This window comes from Citrus clementina, unplaced genomic scaffold (genome assembly GCF_000493195.1).
Source record: "Citrus clementina cultivar Clemenules unplaced genomic scaffold, Citrus_clementina_v1.0 scaffold_5, whole genome shotgun sequence".
NCBI lineage: Eukaryota > Viridiplantae > Streptophyta > Magnoliopsida > Sapindales > Rutaceae > Citrus > Citrus x clementina.
The window spans coordinates 9,079,563-9,098,283 of NW_006262201.1; the positions used below are offsets into that span (position 1 = coordinate 9,079,563).

Sequence of the window (18,721 nt, forward strand, 5' to 3'; positions counted from 1 at the left end):
AGTAAAGAATTAGTAAGAATACAAGAACACAACTATTAGTTATTCTATAATTGTCAACTCTTCCCTCCAACTAAAATGAGACATTGTCATCAATGCCTTAAAGGAAAGAAATAGAGAATAGAAGACTTTACCTGAACACTGCAATAGAAAATATTTATAAATGAAGGGTCAAATCTAATTTGTTCTTCTTACTACTACTGCCACCATCATCAATAAACTAATCCAACATAAGATTATTGGGATTTGGCTCTAGTTTATAAGATTTTAAAAGATCAAGTAACTCATTAGCAGTAGGAGCACAAATAAAGAATTCTTTTCATTGTAAATGAAATAATTGATTCTTAATTGCATGGTTATTAAATGTTATCAAGCCATTATAAAAGTTACTGACATTTAACAAACCAATAAACTTATGATGAATATTAAAATAGGGCCAAGAAGCAAATGTAATTAGTGCCTCTAGAGTTGCAAAATCTCCTGACAAGAAAATGAAAGCGTCAACATGTTTTATCATTTCGATTATTCTTTCTTGCAAATTTAAGAAAACTAACTCCTCTTTAGTTGAAGAGCTGAGTAAGCATCCCAAAAGTTTTAGGGCTTCTGGGATGATACCTAGCACTTGTCTTCATCTCGTAAAAGCAGCTTCTGAGATTAGTTTTGATAACTCTCGGTCACCTCCTCTATTTACTAGGTCTAGCTTTCTTTCAGTTACAACACGATCAAGATTTATAGCTACCATAATGAACTCCTTATATTTGTCATAGTGCAACCCAAAAAGCACACAAACATTTTTAAGTTGTCTGCTTGAAGTTATTGCCATTGAGACAATTCTCAAAAACTATTTATGAGTTGTTTGAAAAAGAAGCTCGTACTTAAAGATCCTAACGATAGATATAATGATATACAACTGTATATGGGGTGGTGTATCCGTCAAATGATGCGTAAAACTCATGGTTCAATAGTAAAAAATAAACAGTAAAAAGAAACAAACAATGATTAAATATAAAATTACATCATTAAAAGTAATAATGCAAATAATAAAAGAACTCTAAAACAAAAGGACATGTACTAGTAGTTGTGATTGTGGCTCATATCTTCCTCTAATTTTATGTCTAAAAACGACTTAAATGCCCTCTATGGATCGAGTATAGGCTTCCCATCCAAATTTCTTATAAAATGGAAAATAAGGTCGTTTATAGTCAAATTCATGAGAATATATTGTGCGCGTTCTTTCTAGAATAATGCCATAACTGGGAAATTACTCTTTGTACGTATCCACTGGGTTCAAGAGTTGAAAGGACGTCATCTAATGACTCTTTATTCAAGTCATCCCTAATTAATTGAATCTTATCTTTCTTGTTATCAGACACATTCCCAAAGATTTACACGGATGTATTTTGCATTCCATTTAGGCACACTTATAAGAATGAACTTTGAGTCGTCTATCTCTTCGTTTCCTTGAATAGTTTCCTTTCTCGCAACTAGGCATGTAAGCAATAATTTTAAGAGATAACTCCGCTGCTAATTATGTTTTGGCTTAAATTAACCAACTGATATCAACATGGATGTTATTTCTTATAAGTAGTCGTAAGCATTCAGATCCAGTTTTATAGATTGTGAGGAGTGCATTTTAAGGGAGAAAGGCAAATCACTTGTGAAGCTTTGCAAGAATTGCGTTCCTATCCATAGACACACGTGAAGTAAATAATAAAATAAAAACACATAATGTAAAAATTAGAATGTTAACTCACCATTGTCCTTTTATTGAGTTTACTTCGAATTCCAATTATATATCATAGATACCACCCTCTATTTTCTTGAGTCGTCTTTGTACCTCTTCAAAATGGGATACTAACACTGGTGGTCGTAAATCCCAAACAAGATGTGATTTACAAACTTAGAGCAAGCTGCTTAGGTGACACTTCACTCGTAGAAGTTCATTAAGGTAGTTGAAGATGATCTATCTCATTGAGGTACTCATGACGTATAGTACAAGTGATAAACGAAAATAAAATTATTAAGTAAATGAACTTAAGTGAGAAATATTCAAATAATTTCAATTAGTAAAAAGAAATGACAAAAAGTTAAATCACCTAAAGAAAAGACTCAATTAGGAAGTGGTGGATCACTTAAATTTATTTTGATGTCTTATTCTTGTCGTTGGTACTCTATATATGGTTTTAATTTTTGACCATTAACTTTGAAAGTTACATCATTCTTTGAAATGAAGCCAAACCAAACTAAGTCATAGAGATGAGCTAAACCAAACCGAATAGAATTAGTATAATTTAGTTTAGATTAGTCTGTATTTAGTTCATAAAATCATGAACCAATTAAATAAAGTTTAGGTCGGTTTTGAGTCAAAATCGAACCAAATCAGATAATACCCACCCCTACATCTCATCAAAAATTTAAGGGCCACTGTTAACCCAAAAAAGAAAGTAAAAGATTGAAAATAATTTACAAACGCTAGACGGACCGCTATAACTTAAATATTTTCCGAAGATATATTTTTGAACTTGCAAGTACAATGCACATGCACTTATTCTATTCTACGTGAAAACAACACAAGACAAAAGTTTATAATTTACGCACAACATGACAATGATCTAAATAAATTAATAATAACCATATGAATGAACCACACACAGTTCTGTGCCCATTAAACTCATATTTTAAACCTGGACACAAAAAATAAGAAAAAAAGACATTAAATTTAATTTATTGTTGATAAAGAATATTTTTTTGAGGTAGACCTGTGTTGAAGCGAGATGGTTTATTATAATTTGAATAAAAAAATGAAAATACACAACTGGGGATACGATGAGTCTTATCTTTTTAGAGAGACATACAACTACGATAAAATATTAAGATCATCAACATAAAACTTAAACAAAAGCTTAAGATTATAATAAAAAGAGCCCAAGTAATAATCAAACGGACATGCAAGACCAAGATGACAAGCCCTAAAGTTGTAGGCCACTTGCGCACAGTATGACAATATGTATCACAAAATCAAAGGGAAGACCTCAAAATCGATGACACGTTTTTTCCAGTACTTGTACTCATATCGAGTACTGGTGGATTAACAGTAGCAAATGAAAGCAGTTCTTGGTCACGTTCAAACAAGGCGAGGTCTTCTGGGCTCAGAAACACCAATACTTCTATTCCCTTCCCATCGTTTGTGTCCATCAAAACAAACAAGTTTGATATCACATAATTTGATATAGTCACATGCACTGGCTTCCCCCATCCAAAATCTGCTAATCCGTAAAATGGAAAGTTAACAGTGCTGGAGAAAGTGTAGAAATCGATCTCATCTTTTTCAAACTTTTCTTGAAGTGACTCCGGAATATGGAATAGATTCTTGGTTTCGAGCACTGTTTGGAGACCCTTTTTGCTATATTCTGCCTTCGCTTTCCTTAACGAAAGAACCAAGTCTTGTACCGTTTCAATTTCATTTCCACTCGCCTGCGCCGTCACATAGCCGACAGAGTTGCCCACGGAGTTTTCAGGCAAGGGTGGCTTCGCCACGGCACGCACGTTCATCGCGTGTACTGACAAAGAAGGTCTTGAATACCCGAGGTTTGATCTTGAAGCCGCCTTTGCACATTTCCAAATCAGTGCAGTCAAAACCTCGACGCGTGATGGTCTAGGCACGGTGGCACTTGCAACTTTAGCCCTGAGTTGGTCGATTTTCGATGCATCAAACACATATCTGTTTACTTCAGTCGGTGCATTATGGAAAGGTAAGGGCACGAATGATTCACTTGCTGGAAAAAACGTTGCAGCAACAAATGCAGGAATCACTTCCTTATTAATATTGCTGATGCTTGATGACTGACTATCTGCACGGGCTGTGGCGGTCCAGCTGTTAACGAATGTGCCTACCGAGGATCCATCAATGAGCTTGTGATGAGTGCAAACCGCAATTGCCAGTCCCCCGCATTTGAAAAAAGTAGCTTGTATGCGCAGCATTGGATCCCCGATGCCTGCTGCTGAGGATTCTGCGTACTTGAACGGATGAAAATCTCGTAACAACTTCTGATCTGGCTTTTGTAGATATTCAGACAAAAAGCCGTTAGCAAGAGCTTCAACGTACTCGGCCCCTTGGTCATTACATATGATTGAGAAATCATCTTTGAGTCTCCCAGCAAATGGGTAGAATTTTGTGAGTGTTTTTGATAGGGATGACTTGAGACGTTGCGATATTTGGTAAGATTTTACACTGCTGTCTGCTTTGTAGAGAAAAATAGTGCACACATATATCGGAAAAGTGATCTGGTCCATGAGAGACAGTTTAAAATTTCTTAGGTGATGAGGAGTAGGGTATGCTGGCTTGATGTTTTCCCTGGTTAGGACTTGTACCTCTAGTGCCCTCACCATGTTGGCCTTGCGACGGCGGTACGTGGACTTCTAGTTAGTAATTAGTACCTGTCCAATAAAACATCAAAAGGTTGTTATTATGTGTATATTTTATGAATAGTTGTTGACAAAGCGAGGGAAGATTAAATTGAAAAAGAAAAAAGTTTTACAGCATAGGGAAGGGAAGAAACAAACCCGCCAGGAAAAACCAAGAAAAAAAATCATCTGAATTAATAATAAGCGGTCATAAAAATAGAATCATTATCTTGTAAGAATTTCTTTTACTTTAATATGGCAAGAGAAGAGATAAAAAACAGAAAAATATATATTTTGATGTATTAAAAGATAAAATATATTGTATTAAAATGTATCTTTACGTGTTTTTCTTATTTTTTTAACTTATCTTATACGTTAATAAGGTAAAGGATACCTTATTGAAAATTTACTCCCTAAAAATATCTCTCAAATGTCAAAAAATTATTATATACAAATTGTAATAACTAAAAAAAACTCAGCTCGAGTAAAATTCATGCGCAGTGGGGCTCTCTGTAATGCTCATTTTTGAAAGCCCCAAATGTGTGGTAAACAGATTCCAAACCTTTTGATTGTATTAGAAGTGTATGTATTTAGTAGATTCTAAATTATAATATATGTGTAAATTGTAATAATTAAAACAAACATAATAAAAATAGAATTAAATAAATAAAATCTCCAAAAAAAGGGGATGAAAACCCAGTAATTTGCCATAATCTCATGACTCAAAGTATTGGTTACTTACAAGCAATACAAAGCCTGCCGTTCTCCTGTAGAATGTGCTCTAGACCTCAGTTGCTTGTATGACAGCTGACTGTTATACTGCTGCTCCTTGATAGCTATTACCATCCCTTATAAATATGCACAAGCGTTCTGAATAGCCTGACTATTTAGGTTGCAAAATTTGACTCCTTTATATTTAATATCTTTAGTTTATCAATGCAAGCTTTGTTTAGGTTGCAAAATTTGACTCCTTTATATTTAATATCTTTAGTTCATCAATGCAAGCTTTGTTTAATGAGTATTTGTACTTGATATGCATGTGCTTGCATAGATATTAATAAAATGTGTTTTTTTGGATCTCTACGAGGAATCGTGCACATTCATAGTCGAAATCTAATGACTTATAAATGTATACAAGCGTTCTGATTACAGCCTAACTGTGTTTAGTTACAAAATTTGGCTCCATTAATATTTAATTGCTTTGCTTTATCAATGCAAGCTTTGTTTAATGAGTATTTGTATGATATGCATGTGCTTGAAATGTGTTTTTTTGGATCTCTATGAGGAATCGTGCACATTCATAGTCAAAATCTAATGACTTAAAATAATTTGTTAATGACTTATAAATGTATACAAGCGTTCTGATTACAGCCTAACTGTGTTTAGTTGCAAAATTTGACTCCATTAATATTAAATTGCTTTGCTTCATCAATGCACGATTAATTTAATTAATCGGCCGGCCGTTGAATTTCGAATTGCACATAATATGCATGTGCCTTGCATTATACATATATAGTTATTATTTGTATTTAAATAAAGTTTTCCTTATTTCACCGAGGTTTCTTAAAAGAAAAATGACTTTAAAATATTGTATTATTAAAATTCGTCAGTTGCTTATATTATTTTTAAGTACTATCACATGTCTCTTATGTCATTAAAATATGCCAGCCAATTCAGCAATGCGCTTCCGCAAGCGCAAAAATTTAAAACGAGGCCAGCCGCCGACTGCTGTTCATGTGATGCATATTAAGAATCTATAATATATTAGAATATGTTTCATAATTAATTAAGTTTTAGAACTTTTAATTTCCTTTTCAATTTATAATTTTTTTTTATAATTTAGAATATTTTAAAATAATTACTATTATTATAAATAACTCCCCCTTGTAGCATTTGAAAGCAGCTTCAATTTCAATAATATTTTCAATTGTCAAATCTCTGTGTAAGTATTTGAGTTAGTTAATTTTTGGTATTCTACGAAATTAACGAATTTTAACTTTTAAATTCACAGATTTCTTTTGAATTAACGTGAATTTAACTTAATCTTTATTCTGATTTTCTTTAAAATTAACGAAATATTTTGATATTAAACTTCCGCTACATTAACTTACTATCAGAGATAAAAACTCTACTATTACCAATCTAACCCCATCTACTACAAAATCTTTTCTTTTCCCCCTTTTAATTTTTTCCATTTAGCTTTGTAAAAAAAAAGAAAACAGCAGCCCGCAGCTGCCGCCGTCAACAGCGGCCGGCGCAATCTTTCGATCACCGTTCCGTTCATGGCCACCACCATCAGAGACAGAACAAGCCGCCCATCAAACCCCAGCATCGGCCACGTCAATCAGCCACATATCGCCGGAAAAAGACAAAACCGCCGCGTAAGTCGCTGCTCTCGTTCGCCGGTTTCCGTCGCGATTTAGCCAGTACCACCGCCATCAATCCACTCCTCTCCACGAGCTCCACCTCTTTTATTATTCCCTACCTCCGATCGACCAGCCCTTCGCCGGAATCTAAGCCAACACCAAACCGCCGGCTTTATCTCTAATTTCCAGCCAAACCACCACCACCATACTCATCAACCGAAAGTCTTTCAGATCCACCCATCTTTGCCCGATTTCCGACCATCCTCACAGGAAATCTAAAACTTCGCTTAATTATAGTTTCGACCCAATATTTTATTTAATTTTCATTTTAGCCCCATAACCTTTTTAAACCCGAATTTGAAAAATACCTGCAAGAAAAGCTCATGATGCTCATGTTGCAACTTACAAACAAGATGATGTTTCTAGAGATGAAGCCCTGGCTAGCATGACGGATAGAATTAATATGTTAGCTGCACAAATGGCACGAATGACAGAGTTACTTGATGAACGACATCGTACACCAGAACGAGAAGACAAATCAAATGAAAGCTTCGTTAACTCATTCTTCGGGTGTAGGCATAGATCTGAGTCTACTGATGATAAAAGATGAGAATCTAGGTTGAGAATTGACATTCTTGAATTTTAGGGAAGTGGTCGACCTGAAAAATTATTAGATTGGATTAATGCAATTGAGAAAGTTTTTTAATACAATGAAGTCCCTGATAATAAACTAGTTTCACTTGCTACAACTCGATTCCGTGGAAGAGCAGCAACTTGGTGGCAAAAAACGAAGCTGAAACGGATAAAGCAAGGTAAAAAGAAGATTGACTCTTGGGAAAAGCTAAAAAAGCACTTGCGTGGAGCATTCTTACCTCACAATTACGCCAAACTGTTATACCAATAGTTACAGAATTTGAGGCAGGATAATCGATAAGTAAATGATTACACCATAGAGTTTCATTAGTTGGTAGCGCTAAATGACCTAACAGAAATAGAAAAACAACAAGTTTCCCATTATATTGGAGGCCTACGATCTTAGTTTCAAGACCAGTTGAATTTACTTGATCCATATTCTGTCTCAGAAGCACACCAACAGGCTTTACAGTTGGAGAAGCAATTTAGTCGGCGTACTAATGACTCAAACTTTCGGGGTCCTCGAAGTGTTGTTCGTGATAATTCAAACCCGGCTTCTCAATTCTGTAATTTCACTCCTCCAAGTCCTCCAAATAAAACTAGTAAATCTAGTGAAATCACTCAAAGCACCAAAACTCAATCCTTGGGTTCGGGATTACGCTGTTTTAATTACGAAGAAAGTGAACACCAAATGACAGAATGTAAAAGGGGAGAAAAATACAATAAAGGCTTATTCGTAGGCACCGAGGAAAGTAAAGACTACTAGGAGGAAGAAACTGAAGAGTTCGCTGAAGAGCCAGCTTTTGATAGTGGTGGTAGCACAAAATCCATTAAAGAACATAGTGATAGCAGACCAATGTTGATCGTGAACAGTGCATTCTTCACTTCTAAAGGTTAAGACAAAGACAAGTGGTTACAACAAAATATTTTTTAGAGTACTTGCACAATTGGGGGAAAAGTATGTCGTATAGTCATAGACTTACGCAGTTACGAGAATGTCATTTCAGAAAAAGCCGCAATTAAGCTAAATTTAAAGACAGAACCTCATTAAACACTATACAAGCTCACATGGCTGAAGAAAGGCAATTAAGTAACAGTATTTAAATGTTGCTTAGTTTCCTTATCCATTAGATCGATCTACAAAGACCAAGTTTAGTGTGATGTTGTAGCTATGGATGCTTGTCATCTATTACTGGGCAGACCTTGGCAATGTGATAGAAATATAACACATGATTAGAAAAAGAATACTTATAGCCTTATGTTTAACAACACTAAGATTGTTCTCCTACCTAACAAGGAGTTCACCATTAAATAAGACTTGGGTAATTATTTATTAGGCAAGAAGCAGTTTATAGATGTTGTAACAAAGACAAAGAGAGTCTACATTTTATTGGGAAAGGAAAGTCACAGTGATTCAGAGATTCCTGAAGTTGTGACACCTATACTAGAGTAATTTCAAGATTTGTTCCCTAACAAGCTACCACAGGGTTTACCACCTTTTCGGGATATACAACACTAAATTGATTTAGTATCAGACCCTGCATTACCAAATCGACCTCATTATCGTATAAGTCCCACAAAACATGAGGAATTAAGGCGCCAAGTGGAAGAGTTACTAGAAAAGGGATTTATTCGTGAAAGTCTTAAGTCCTTGTGTAGTCCCTACTTTGTTGACTCCAAAGAAAGATTGCTCTTGGAGGATGTGCGTGGACAATCAAGTTATCAATAAAATTACAGTTCAATATCGTTTTCCAATTCCTCGATTAGGTGACTTGTTAGATTAGCTCAGTGGAGCAGCAATTTTTAACAAACTTGATTTGAAAAGTGGCTACCATCAGATTCGAATACGACCTGGAAATGAATTGAAAACAACCTTTAAAACTTGCAAAGGGTTATAAGAGTGGTTGTAATGTCGTTTGGCTTATCCAATGCTCTGAGTACTTTCATGCTAGTTATGAATCAAGTTCTTCACCTTTTTATTGGAAATTTTGTGGTTGTTTACTTCGATGATATACTTATATATAGTGCCAGCCACGAGTTACATTTACAACATTTGAGAGAAATACTTTCAACCTTAAGAGCATCAAGTTTATACACAACAATAAACAAGTGTATTTTCTTGACAGAGAAAGTATTATTTTTAGAATATATGGTGTCGAAAGATGGTATATCCGTTGATCAATCGAAAGTGGATGCTATTTAAGATTGGAAACAACCAACTACTTTATCTACCATCAAAAGTTTCTATGGATTGGCATCTTTCTATAAACGATTTATTCCTCATTTTAGTACTATTATAGCGCCAATCACAGATTGCATGAAAGGAGGACAATTTTCGTGGAAAGAAGCAGCTACTAACACATTCGAGATTATCAAAGAGAAGTTGATTACATCCCCAATACTTGCCTTACCAGACTTCTCTCACTTTTAAGGTGTATTGTGATGCATCCAAAGTAGGCATTGGGGCTGCTAAGGCTAGCAGAGTAAGCTGATAGCTTATTTTAGCGAAAATTTGAACGGAGCAAAGGCATGTTACAAAACTTATGACGTGGAGTTTTACGCAGCGGTCCAAGCATTAAAACATTGGTGACATTATCTGATTCATAAAGACTTTATTTTATACACTGATCATGCTGCATTGAAGCATCTCAATAGTTAAGACAAGCTCTCTTACAGACATGCCATGTGGACAACATTCCTTCAGGAGTTTACATTTGTGGTAAAGCTTGCCTCTGGCGAATCCAACCGGGTAGCGGATGCACTTAGTCGACGAACTTCTTTGTTGACATAAATGCATAATCAAGTCCTTGAATTTGACACATTTCGAGAGTTATATGTTACTTACCCTTTGCTCCTTTATTAAAAGAGGTTGCTGCAGGGTTTCAATCAGACTATTATTTACATAACGAACTCCTTTTTAAGGGTAATTAGTTATGTGTTCCTAACTCAAGTTTGAGACTAAAAATCATTGCAGAGTTACATAATGAAGTGCACATGGGTCGTGACAAAACTCTGGCTCTAATAGCCAACACTTATTTTTGGCTTACCATGAGGCGTGATGTCTATCACTATATCGAGACTTGTCGCATTTGTCAGGTTTCCAAAGGTATCGTAACTAATATTGGGTTATATATGCCACTACCGATTCTAACACAACCTTGGGCTGACATTAGCATGGATTTTATTTTGGGATTACCCTGCACTTAGAGGAGTACAGATTCAATATTTGTTGTTGTGGATTGATTCTAGAAAATGGCTCACTTTATTGCTTGTAAAAAGACTACAGACGCTTTGACTGTTGCTTGTTTATTCTTCAAGGAAGTCTATAAATTGCATGGCTTACCGAGTTCTATAGTTTCTGAACGAGATACATGATTTCTTAGCCATTTTTGGGAGACATTATATAAGTTGACTAACACTTGCCTGAATTTCGGAAGTGCTTATCACCCACAAATAGATGGTCAGACCAAAGTTGTCAGCCGTTCTTTAGGAAACCATCTATGTAGTCTAGTTGGCGATAACTTGAAGACATGAGATCAGAAGTTATACCGAGTCAAGTTTGCTTATAACCGAGCAATTAAGCATAGTACTAGTTTAAGCCATTTTCAGGCGAATTACGGATACAATCCACGAGCTCCCATCGACTTAGCTCTAGTTCCAGATTTAGTTTGCAAAAGCAGCGAGGTAGAAGACTTTATTGAGTAGCTTAAGAAGATTCATGCAACTACACAAGAGTCATTGAAGAAGACTACCGAAGGTTATAAAATTGTGGCAGGCAAAAAGAATCGAGCTTTAGAATTTCAAGTGGGAGATCTTGTTTGGGCTACCCTAACCAAAGATAGGTTCTCCATTGGAGAGTACAACAAGTTTTCTGCAAGGAAAATCGGACCTTTAGAGATTATCGAGAAGATAAATCCTAATGCATACAGACTGAAGCTTCCAAGTGATATATGCACTGCAGATGTGTTTAATGTCAAGCATCTTATTCCTTACAGAGGTAGTCATTGAATTCTCTCCATCCTGGGGGGAATGATGCAGACTAGGAATCTATATTATACTATGATATGTTTCCTAATTAACAAAGGTTTAGGACTTTTAATTTCCTTTATAAGTTAGAATTATGTTTCCTTTTCAATTTAGAATTTTGTTTTCCTTCGTGATTTAGGATAATTACTATTACTATAAATAGCTCCCTCTTGTAGCCTTTGAAAGCGGCTTTGATTTCAATAATATTTTCAATTTTCAAATCTCTGCATGAGTATTTAAGTTGGTTAATTCTCGGTATTCTGCAGAATCAACGAGTTTTAACCCCGAAATTTGCAGAATTCTTTTGAATTAACGTGAATTTAGTTTGTTCTTTATTCCGGTATTCTCTAAAATCAATAGAATATTTTGAACATTAAACTTTCACTGGGTCATCATGTCTCCTCTGTATATCATTAAAATATGTAAGCTTATTCAGTAATGCACTGCCGCATTGCAAAAGAAATTAAATCCAACCCACCTGCTAAGACTACTTTTCCAACCTGAACAAAAATTAGCAAATGATTAATTCCTTCACAAAATTTTGAAAAACTAATGATTAGTCAAATTTATCTTTATATTTTTAAAATTAACTAAAACACCTAGATCTCATATAACCTTCTTCATAAATGTTAGATGTGACTTTTAAAATAATTGTTGCAGCCAATCCATAAAAACATAATGCATAGAGCCACAAACAATCTTGAAGAAACTGATCATGTCGTATCCATGACCAATATTACCACCTCTATAATCAAAACTCTCATAGGTAGAGCAATGATAGATACTAAGAGCCTGACCTACCAATATTTGAATGCATTACCCAAATTAAAATTCTTTTATGATCTAACCTTGTATTGAGCAAAAAATTTATGTGGTGATTGGTGATTAATAAATAAATAAATAAATAAATAAATTTATTAAAATATATTGATATACTATAACCAAAAAAACAAATGATACAAAATCCTTAAAAGTTGAGAAGAGATCCTCATTTGTAAAAAACGCATGTAGAAGGTGCAAAATAGGTACCAATAATACAATTAATGAGGAGTTTACATAAAGGTGTGGTAGTGGCAAGTAGAATTTAAAAGATTGAGAAGACGGTGATGGAGTGCCACTCCAACACATTCATTCTAATAAAATCATCAGGAATTGATAGAAAAAATAGTAATAGTAATCAGTTATCAATGAGTGATCCCTCACTTTATTAAATTAAAAGATGAGAGATACATGGAATTAAAAACATGCATTTTTTGCTCATACCATGTGTTTTAATAAAACAATAACACTTTACATATACATTTGGTGAAAACTTTAAATATACAATATTGACGATCCTAATTTGATCCATATTTGCAATATTATAATGGCATAGTCTCAAAGATCTTGGCTAATAATTCACTTAGTTGAGAAGCTTCAAGATCATGTCTTGACGATCCTAATTTGATCCTTGCCACTGGGGACTTGGCTAATAATTCACTTAGTCGACGATCCTAATGGTAACTCAAATCACGTTTCACCAATCAAAATTATCGTCTATCAGATTTATTAACATATTTGTTCACTTATGTAATAATCTTAAAGCAATTTTCTATAAATAATAAGTCATATACCATATCTCTTGAAATTACTAATTATATATATGTTTAACATCTATATATATACGTAGCTTAGCACTACTATTCTGAATAAGAGACTTTAGCAGAGTAAATACAGTTCTTATTATTTTAATATATCATCACAGTAACTTTCTCTCATCATCGAGTCCTTTCTTCTCTCAAATCTTTAGATGAATAGGCGAGGTGAATTTCCATTTCAGTACAGTCTATTCCCCTTACTCTTTTTCTATTATCGATATAACTCCAATCTCCAAAAATTATAACTCTGATCACTAATCAAACAAAAATGTTTGTTAATATCACTCAGTAAAATTCCTAGGATAAATAAATCATTTAAAATTCCAGTAAATAGCAATCAAATTAAGGATTCGTATTATACACCTAAAATCTAGTACCCACACACACAGAGACAAATGCAGAATACATTTAACATGAATCTGTGTTTCTTATTGGAAAGACTTTTAACTTAACCCAACGATCCTTAAACTCTTCAAATTCGAAGAGGATTTTGCCCTCATTTATTTGTTTATTTATTTTATTTTTTTTGGGCTCCTAAGTCCCTTCTTTAATTTTCAATAACATGTTTCTTAAATAGTATATGTACACCGGTCTTTTTGCCCGGTCGATCTTATATAATTAACCCAAGATTTGCTTTTAATCGATGTGGATATTGTCCCTAACTGTGGGCAACGTATCTTTAGCACGGATTTTCCTTCAATCACATAGTCAATTCGCATTGTTTCTTTTCAACTTTTTCACATTGAATTTAAATCTTTTACTAAACAAGTGCCAGTGAAAGATGCAAATATATAGGAGAAAACTATATACTCTTGGACAGAGCAATAACATACTGAACATGTACATCTCCCTATATATACTCTGAACTCACACAAGTAGGGCAATGAGGTACTAACTGCTAAGCACTTAAGAAGCCTAACATTTGAATGCATCACCCCGATCACACAAGTCACGCAGGTTGAAGGTGCAAAATAGGACTCAATTCATTTCAAAAGGTGACTTGCTACGAATTGTTGAGCAGGAAAAGTGACATAAAGGCATGGAGAGGTGAGTAATTGAATAAAGAGTGAGGACATACAGTAAGGAGTGCCTCTCCAACAATACTTCAATGTCAGCATTGGAAGTTGATTCTAAAAAATTATCGTGAACGAGAACAAAAAGTTATCAACTACGAATGCATAGCATTACAATTCTGAAAAAACAATTTTAAAATAAAATTACAATTTTTATTATTTTAATATATCATCACGATAACTTTTCTTTCTCCATTGTGTCCTTTCTTCTCTCAGGTCTTTTCTCTAACCATTTTATAGGTGGTAAATTTCCATTTCAATAAAATCTTTTCTCTAACCGTTTCACCAAATTTTTTTTGGGGGGGTGTTGAAAACAGCAGTTGTGAAGAGTCAAAGATTGACCTTGAATCCAAGCTGGCATGCCACCTAAGCTTCTGTAATCTACAGCCAGCTGACATGGAAGATGAGTCAGGATTATTGAGCTGGCAGAACAGCTGTGCTGAAGAATATCAGCACATAAGCATGGAGCAGCTGAAGATTCTAGAATTCTAAAATGATTGGCTCATGATTGGCAGTCTGACAAATTGGTTTTTCCGTGTAATATTCTTTATTAGCTGTCATTGTTTTCTTGTCTCTATATATACTACAATTGCTCTGTAATACAGTAGTCAAGCAAGAAATAATAAGAAGGAATACTTTGTCTTGTTCACTCTGCTTGTAATACTAAGCAATCCTCCAGAATTTAAGTGGGGGGACATAAGTGCAGTCCAAATTAATTTTTAATTTTTTAACTCCTACTTTTCAGCTTAAATACCACCCAGTCAAGACATAAAATCCATAATGCTTTTCTTTCTTATTATTCTTCTTGTCATTCTCTCCATTTTTTGCTCCATTTTATAGCAATCAAATTAAGGACTCGAAATTACATATACATGCGCACAGAGTCAATTGCAAACAAAGGCTACATCTTTGACATTGAAATGAAGCTCCCTTTCCTTCTTATTTTCATTTTGCTGGTTTGTTGAATTGCTCAAAATACTTTTGACCACTTTCTGCTAGTCCAGACTTGGCCACATGGCTGTTGCGAGCCCCGCATAAAGAGCAATTGCTCATGAAAGAAATCACATCGTCATACATGTCCTCTGGCCACTGACCGCTAAGGGTAGTGGTGGAACCACTCTCATGCCCAGGCAACCCAGAAGTTTGAAATTTTATTTATTTAATAATAATGAAAATTTTAAAATATTAAGTACAAAATAAAATCTGAGAAAAATATTAATAACCGGTAACTCATAAACTTTAGAAACACATTAACATCCCTTCTACTTTATAGTACTTATTATTTTACTTTTCCTTTATATAAAAGTAAATTATCTAACCTTTTTCTCTCCCATCAAAGAGTCGAACTTTACCTCAAATTCTCCAATACTCAAAAATGTTCCCTTCATCTTCTATTTCCTTTTTTAAATTTATTTCACATATTATGACTAAAGGTACCATTCAACTCCCTTCTTAAGTTCCTTAATTCTAATTTCTTTCCCATAAGGGCCAAAGATCCAAGATTTGCTTTCTTCGTCAAGATTGAATGTTTGCTTTCCACATTTTTTTTTAACTTTATATTATTTGCACTTATTTCTTTATATTATTATTATTATTTAATAAGAAATCTTCCATTATGAACTTTTAATTTATATCTTTTAGCATAAAATTTGTTATGTGTTAATTTATGAATTATGTATGTTACTTTAGTATTAAGATTATGTGAAAAGAGGTAAGCTGGCACCGCCCTTCTAGATGGGGTGCCAGCCATTGTCAACATTTAAAGATTTGAATATTGACATTCAAATCTTTGAATGAAGAAAAAAAGCAAACAACTTTGACAAGAAAGAAGAAAAAGGAAGAGTTGAAGAAGATAATGGCGGTGGAAAATATAATAGTATTTTAATAGCCAATTTTGGCTATAAAAAGGAGTGCTGCTCATTTGGTTTGTGCATCCAGTTTTGTGAAGAAACAAAGTTTAGAGCTTGAGTAATTTTAAGGAATTAAAATTATAAAGTTCTTGTGGGTGAGAGAAAATTATTTCTGAGAGTGTGGTTGTAATAATTTTTCACATAGTGAATTTTTTTTCTCTGATTGTCTTTTTGACAACGGCCGTGGTTTTTCTCTGAATTTGAAGTTTTCCACGTAAATCTTGTGTTGTGTGATTGGTATATTCTCTATTTAATTTTTCTTATTAATTTATTGCTTGATAAATTGCTTGAAAAGATCTTGGGAGGAAGCTCAATTTCCTAACAGATTCGTGCATTGTTCATATATTAACTATAGCTATTATTTTTTTGGCATTATTTTATTTTATTTTTTATACGATTGAATTAGATGGTGTAATATATAGTTGCTGCATGTTTTCTTTAATATAAGGTTATTTATTTTATTTTTACTGCAAAATTTTTTCATATACATTTCGGCAACCTCTAAACCAAAATCTTGGTTCTTTCCCGGTGAAGGAAAAGCTTTTTATGTGGCAAACACGAACGCGGTCGCACAAAGGTTGGCATCTCTGACACTGTATGTATTTTTCTTCTTCTTCATCATCAGTATTTGGTTAATTTATGAAAACATGAAAAGACAAATTTGAGAGAAAAATTTTTCCACTTTTCTTACTACATTTTATTATTATATTCCTGCTGTAGATCGGAAGTGGTCAGTTTCTGACTAAGAAAAATTGAAAAAACCTTAGAAAGATGAGAGGTTCGCCCATGGTAGTGATTCTCCACTGGACCTTCTTGATTATTTTGAGAGGACTGTCCGAGGAAGAGTGTGATCTTGTCAAAGCGCTGAAAGACGTGGGCATAGTGCCCAGATATAAGGGATTTACTCATCACAAATCAACTTGCACGAAAGGAGTAATAGCTCTAACTGATGATAACAATATCATACTAAAGTCTGGTGAACTATTATCGGTGCTTTATCAAGGTCGATTCAGAGGCGGTACCCTTGATTGACCTCCTCAGGAAGAATCGAACTTTGCATTGGTCCGGAAAATACCAATAAGCTTTCGACGAGTTGAAGTACTCTAACTTGGTCATCTGTTATCGGAAGTGATGTTATGGGTTGATTTTGGCGCTAGAAATTTCATTGATTGCAATTCTTAATGAGTTCCATCGAGAAAACTGTGGGCCAGATATTATTTTCTTGAAGAGGATTGTTGGGAATCAAACCTTTGGTTAGATTATACTTTGCCCACCCCAAGAACTTAGTTAATGCTTGAGATTCAAGCAAGATTGACAGAACTTAAGAATTGAAAACAAACTACCCAAGAAACAAAATGAAAACAGATCAAATACCAAGAATTAAAGTGGTTCATCACAAGCTCAATGATTTCACTAACTCAAAAATTATCATTACAAGGATTTAGAGAAGATTACAGATAATTCAAGAAGCTAACTCTCTCTCTCTCTCTCTACGAAGCTTTCTCTCTCTTCAATTAGATCAAAGAAAAGATCACATAACCAGCTCATGAATATAATCTGTTGCAACTGATATGCAGTAATGCAGATGGTACAGCTAGCTGACACATGTACAAAACAGTTGTGACTACCTCTGCCGTAGCTCCTCACGTGTTGCTCACGCGTCACTTAAGTGATATTGCCAAAACGGCATATACTGTGTCGTCTTTGATACCAGCGATAATGGATGACAGTAATTAATTGTCGGTTGACTCTAAATGCCTTAAACAACGACATGTCTTACGAAAGTAAAAGATCGGAACGACTTACGCCCCCCATGAATTTGTGTTCTTACTCGGGTACTCTTAAGAGCATCACGTCATTTCGTCAACATGGTGCTCCAATTTAATAACAAGTTTATACGTGTATAAAAAATAAACAATTAAAGAAAATTTCCTTATATTACACTTTCCTCCTTTTCCTCCCTCCGCTTTGTTTCCATTTTCAACTATTGCCTCTTCTTATTGGTTGGCTGCTACGAAGCTAATTATTGGTGGGAGAAGTATTTGGTTCTTCTTCAAAACATATAAAAATCTTCGTACTCAAGATCACAGAGCATGGAGCTCCAAAAATCTTGATAAAAATAATGGTGAAACATATAAATCCTTCCAACTTAAAACTATGTACATTTAACATATAGTTGTCATAACTCATAAGTTCAAGAAAATAGCAAAAAATCTTATTCTGCATAATTTCTTTTCACAAGCTTTTTAGATTTCTTACACCCGAATATACATATGAGTATATTTATAAAAAATGAAAAAGAAATTTGTGTTCTCTAAAAATTGGAGAAGAGTGGTGTTATTGGGACCCCTCAAATATGTTCATAAAACTCCTATTCTTAAGACCCCCACTAAAGATAGTTTAAACAATTTCTCACTCTAAAAGCACCCATTCTAATTTCACAAATGACCTTGCTCTCATCTCTCTCAATAAGTTACAATTAGATTTTTACCATCTTTCTCCATCTACCAAACTTTTGAAGTTTGATTTAAAATTATTTTTTCACCTTCTAGGTAGCATTCGAATCTTTGTTGTTATTAAAAAAAAACTCAAATAAATAAACACACTAGTTTACCATTATTCTATTAATAAGTAGATCATCTGGCATTTTAAGAGAGAGAGTGAGAGAAAGAGAG

At 34.2% G+C, this 18,721-nt stretch overlaps 1 protein-coding gene and 1 pseudogene across 1 annotated transcript; one reads left to right on the top strand and one right to left on the bottom strand.

Moving 5' to 3' along the window:
- Window positions 1-2,918: 2,918 nt before the first annotated feature.
- LOC18040315 (BAHD acyltransferase At5g47980) lies at window positions 2,919-5,301 on the bottom strand. The gene is made up of 2 exons (XM_006431778.2): window positions 5,144-5,301; window positions 2,919-4,434 (listed from the first exon to the last, which is right to left on the bottom strand). Exon 2 carries the CDS (start codon window positions 4,384-4,386, stop codon window positions 3,016-3,018), a length of 1,371 nt encoding a protein of 456 aa, XP_006431841.1. The 5' UTR covers window positions 4,387-4,434; window positions 5,144-5,301; the 3' UTR covers window positions 2,919-3,015.
- Window positions 5,302-15,008: 9,707 nt separating this feature from the next.
- Window positions 15,009-17,304, top strand: LOC112097860 (annotated as a pseudogene).
- Window positions 17,305-18,721: the final 1,417 nt, after the last annotated feature.

Coding starts and splice junctions, on each gene's coding strand:
- LOC18040315 (XM_006431778.2), bottom strand. CDS start 4,386: ATGGTGAGGGCACTAGAGGTACAAGTCCTAACCAGGGAAAACATCAAG.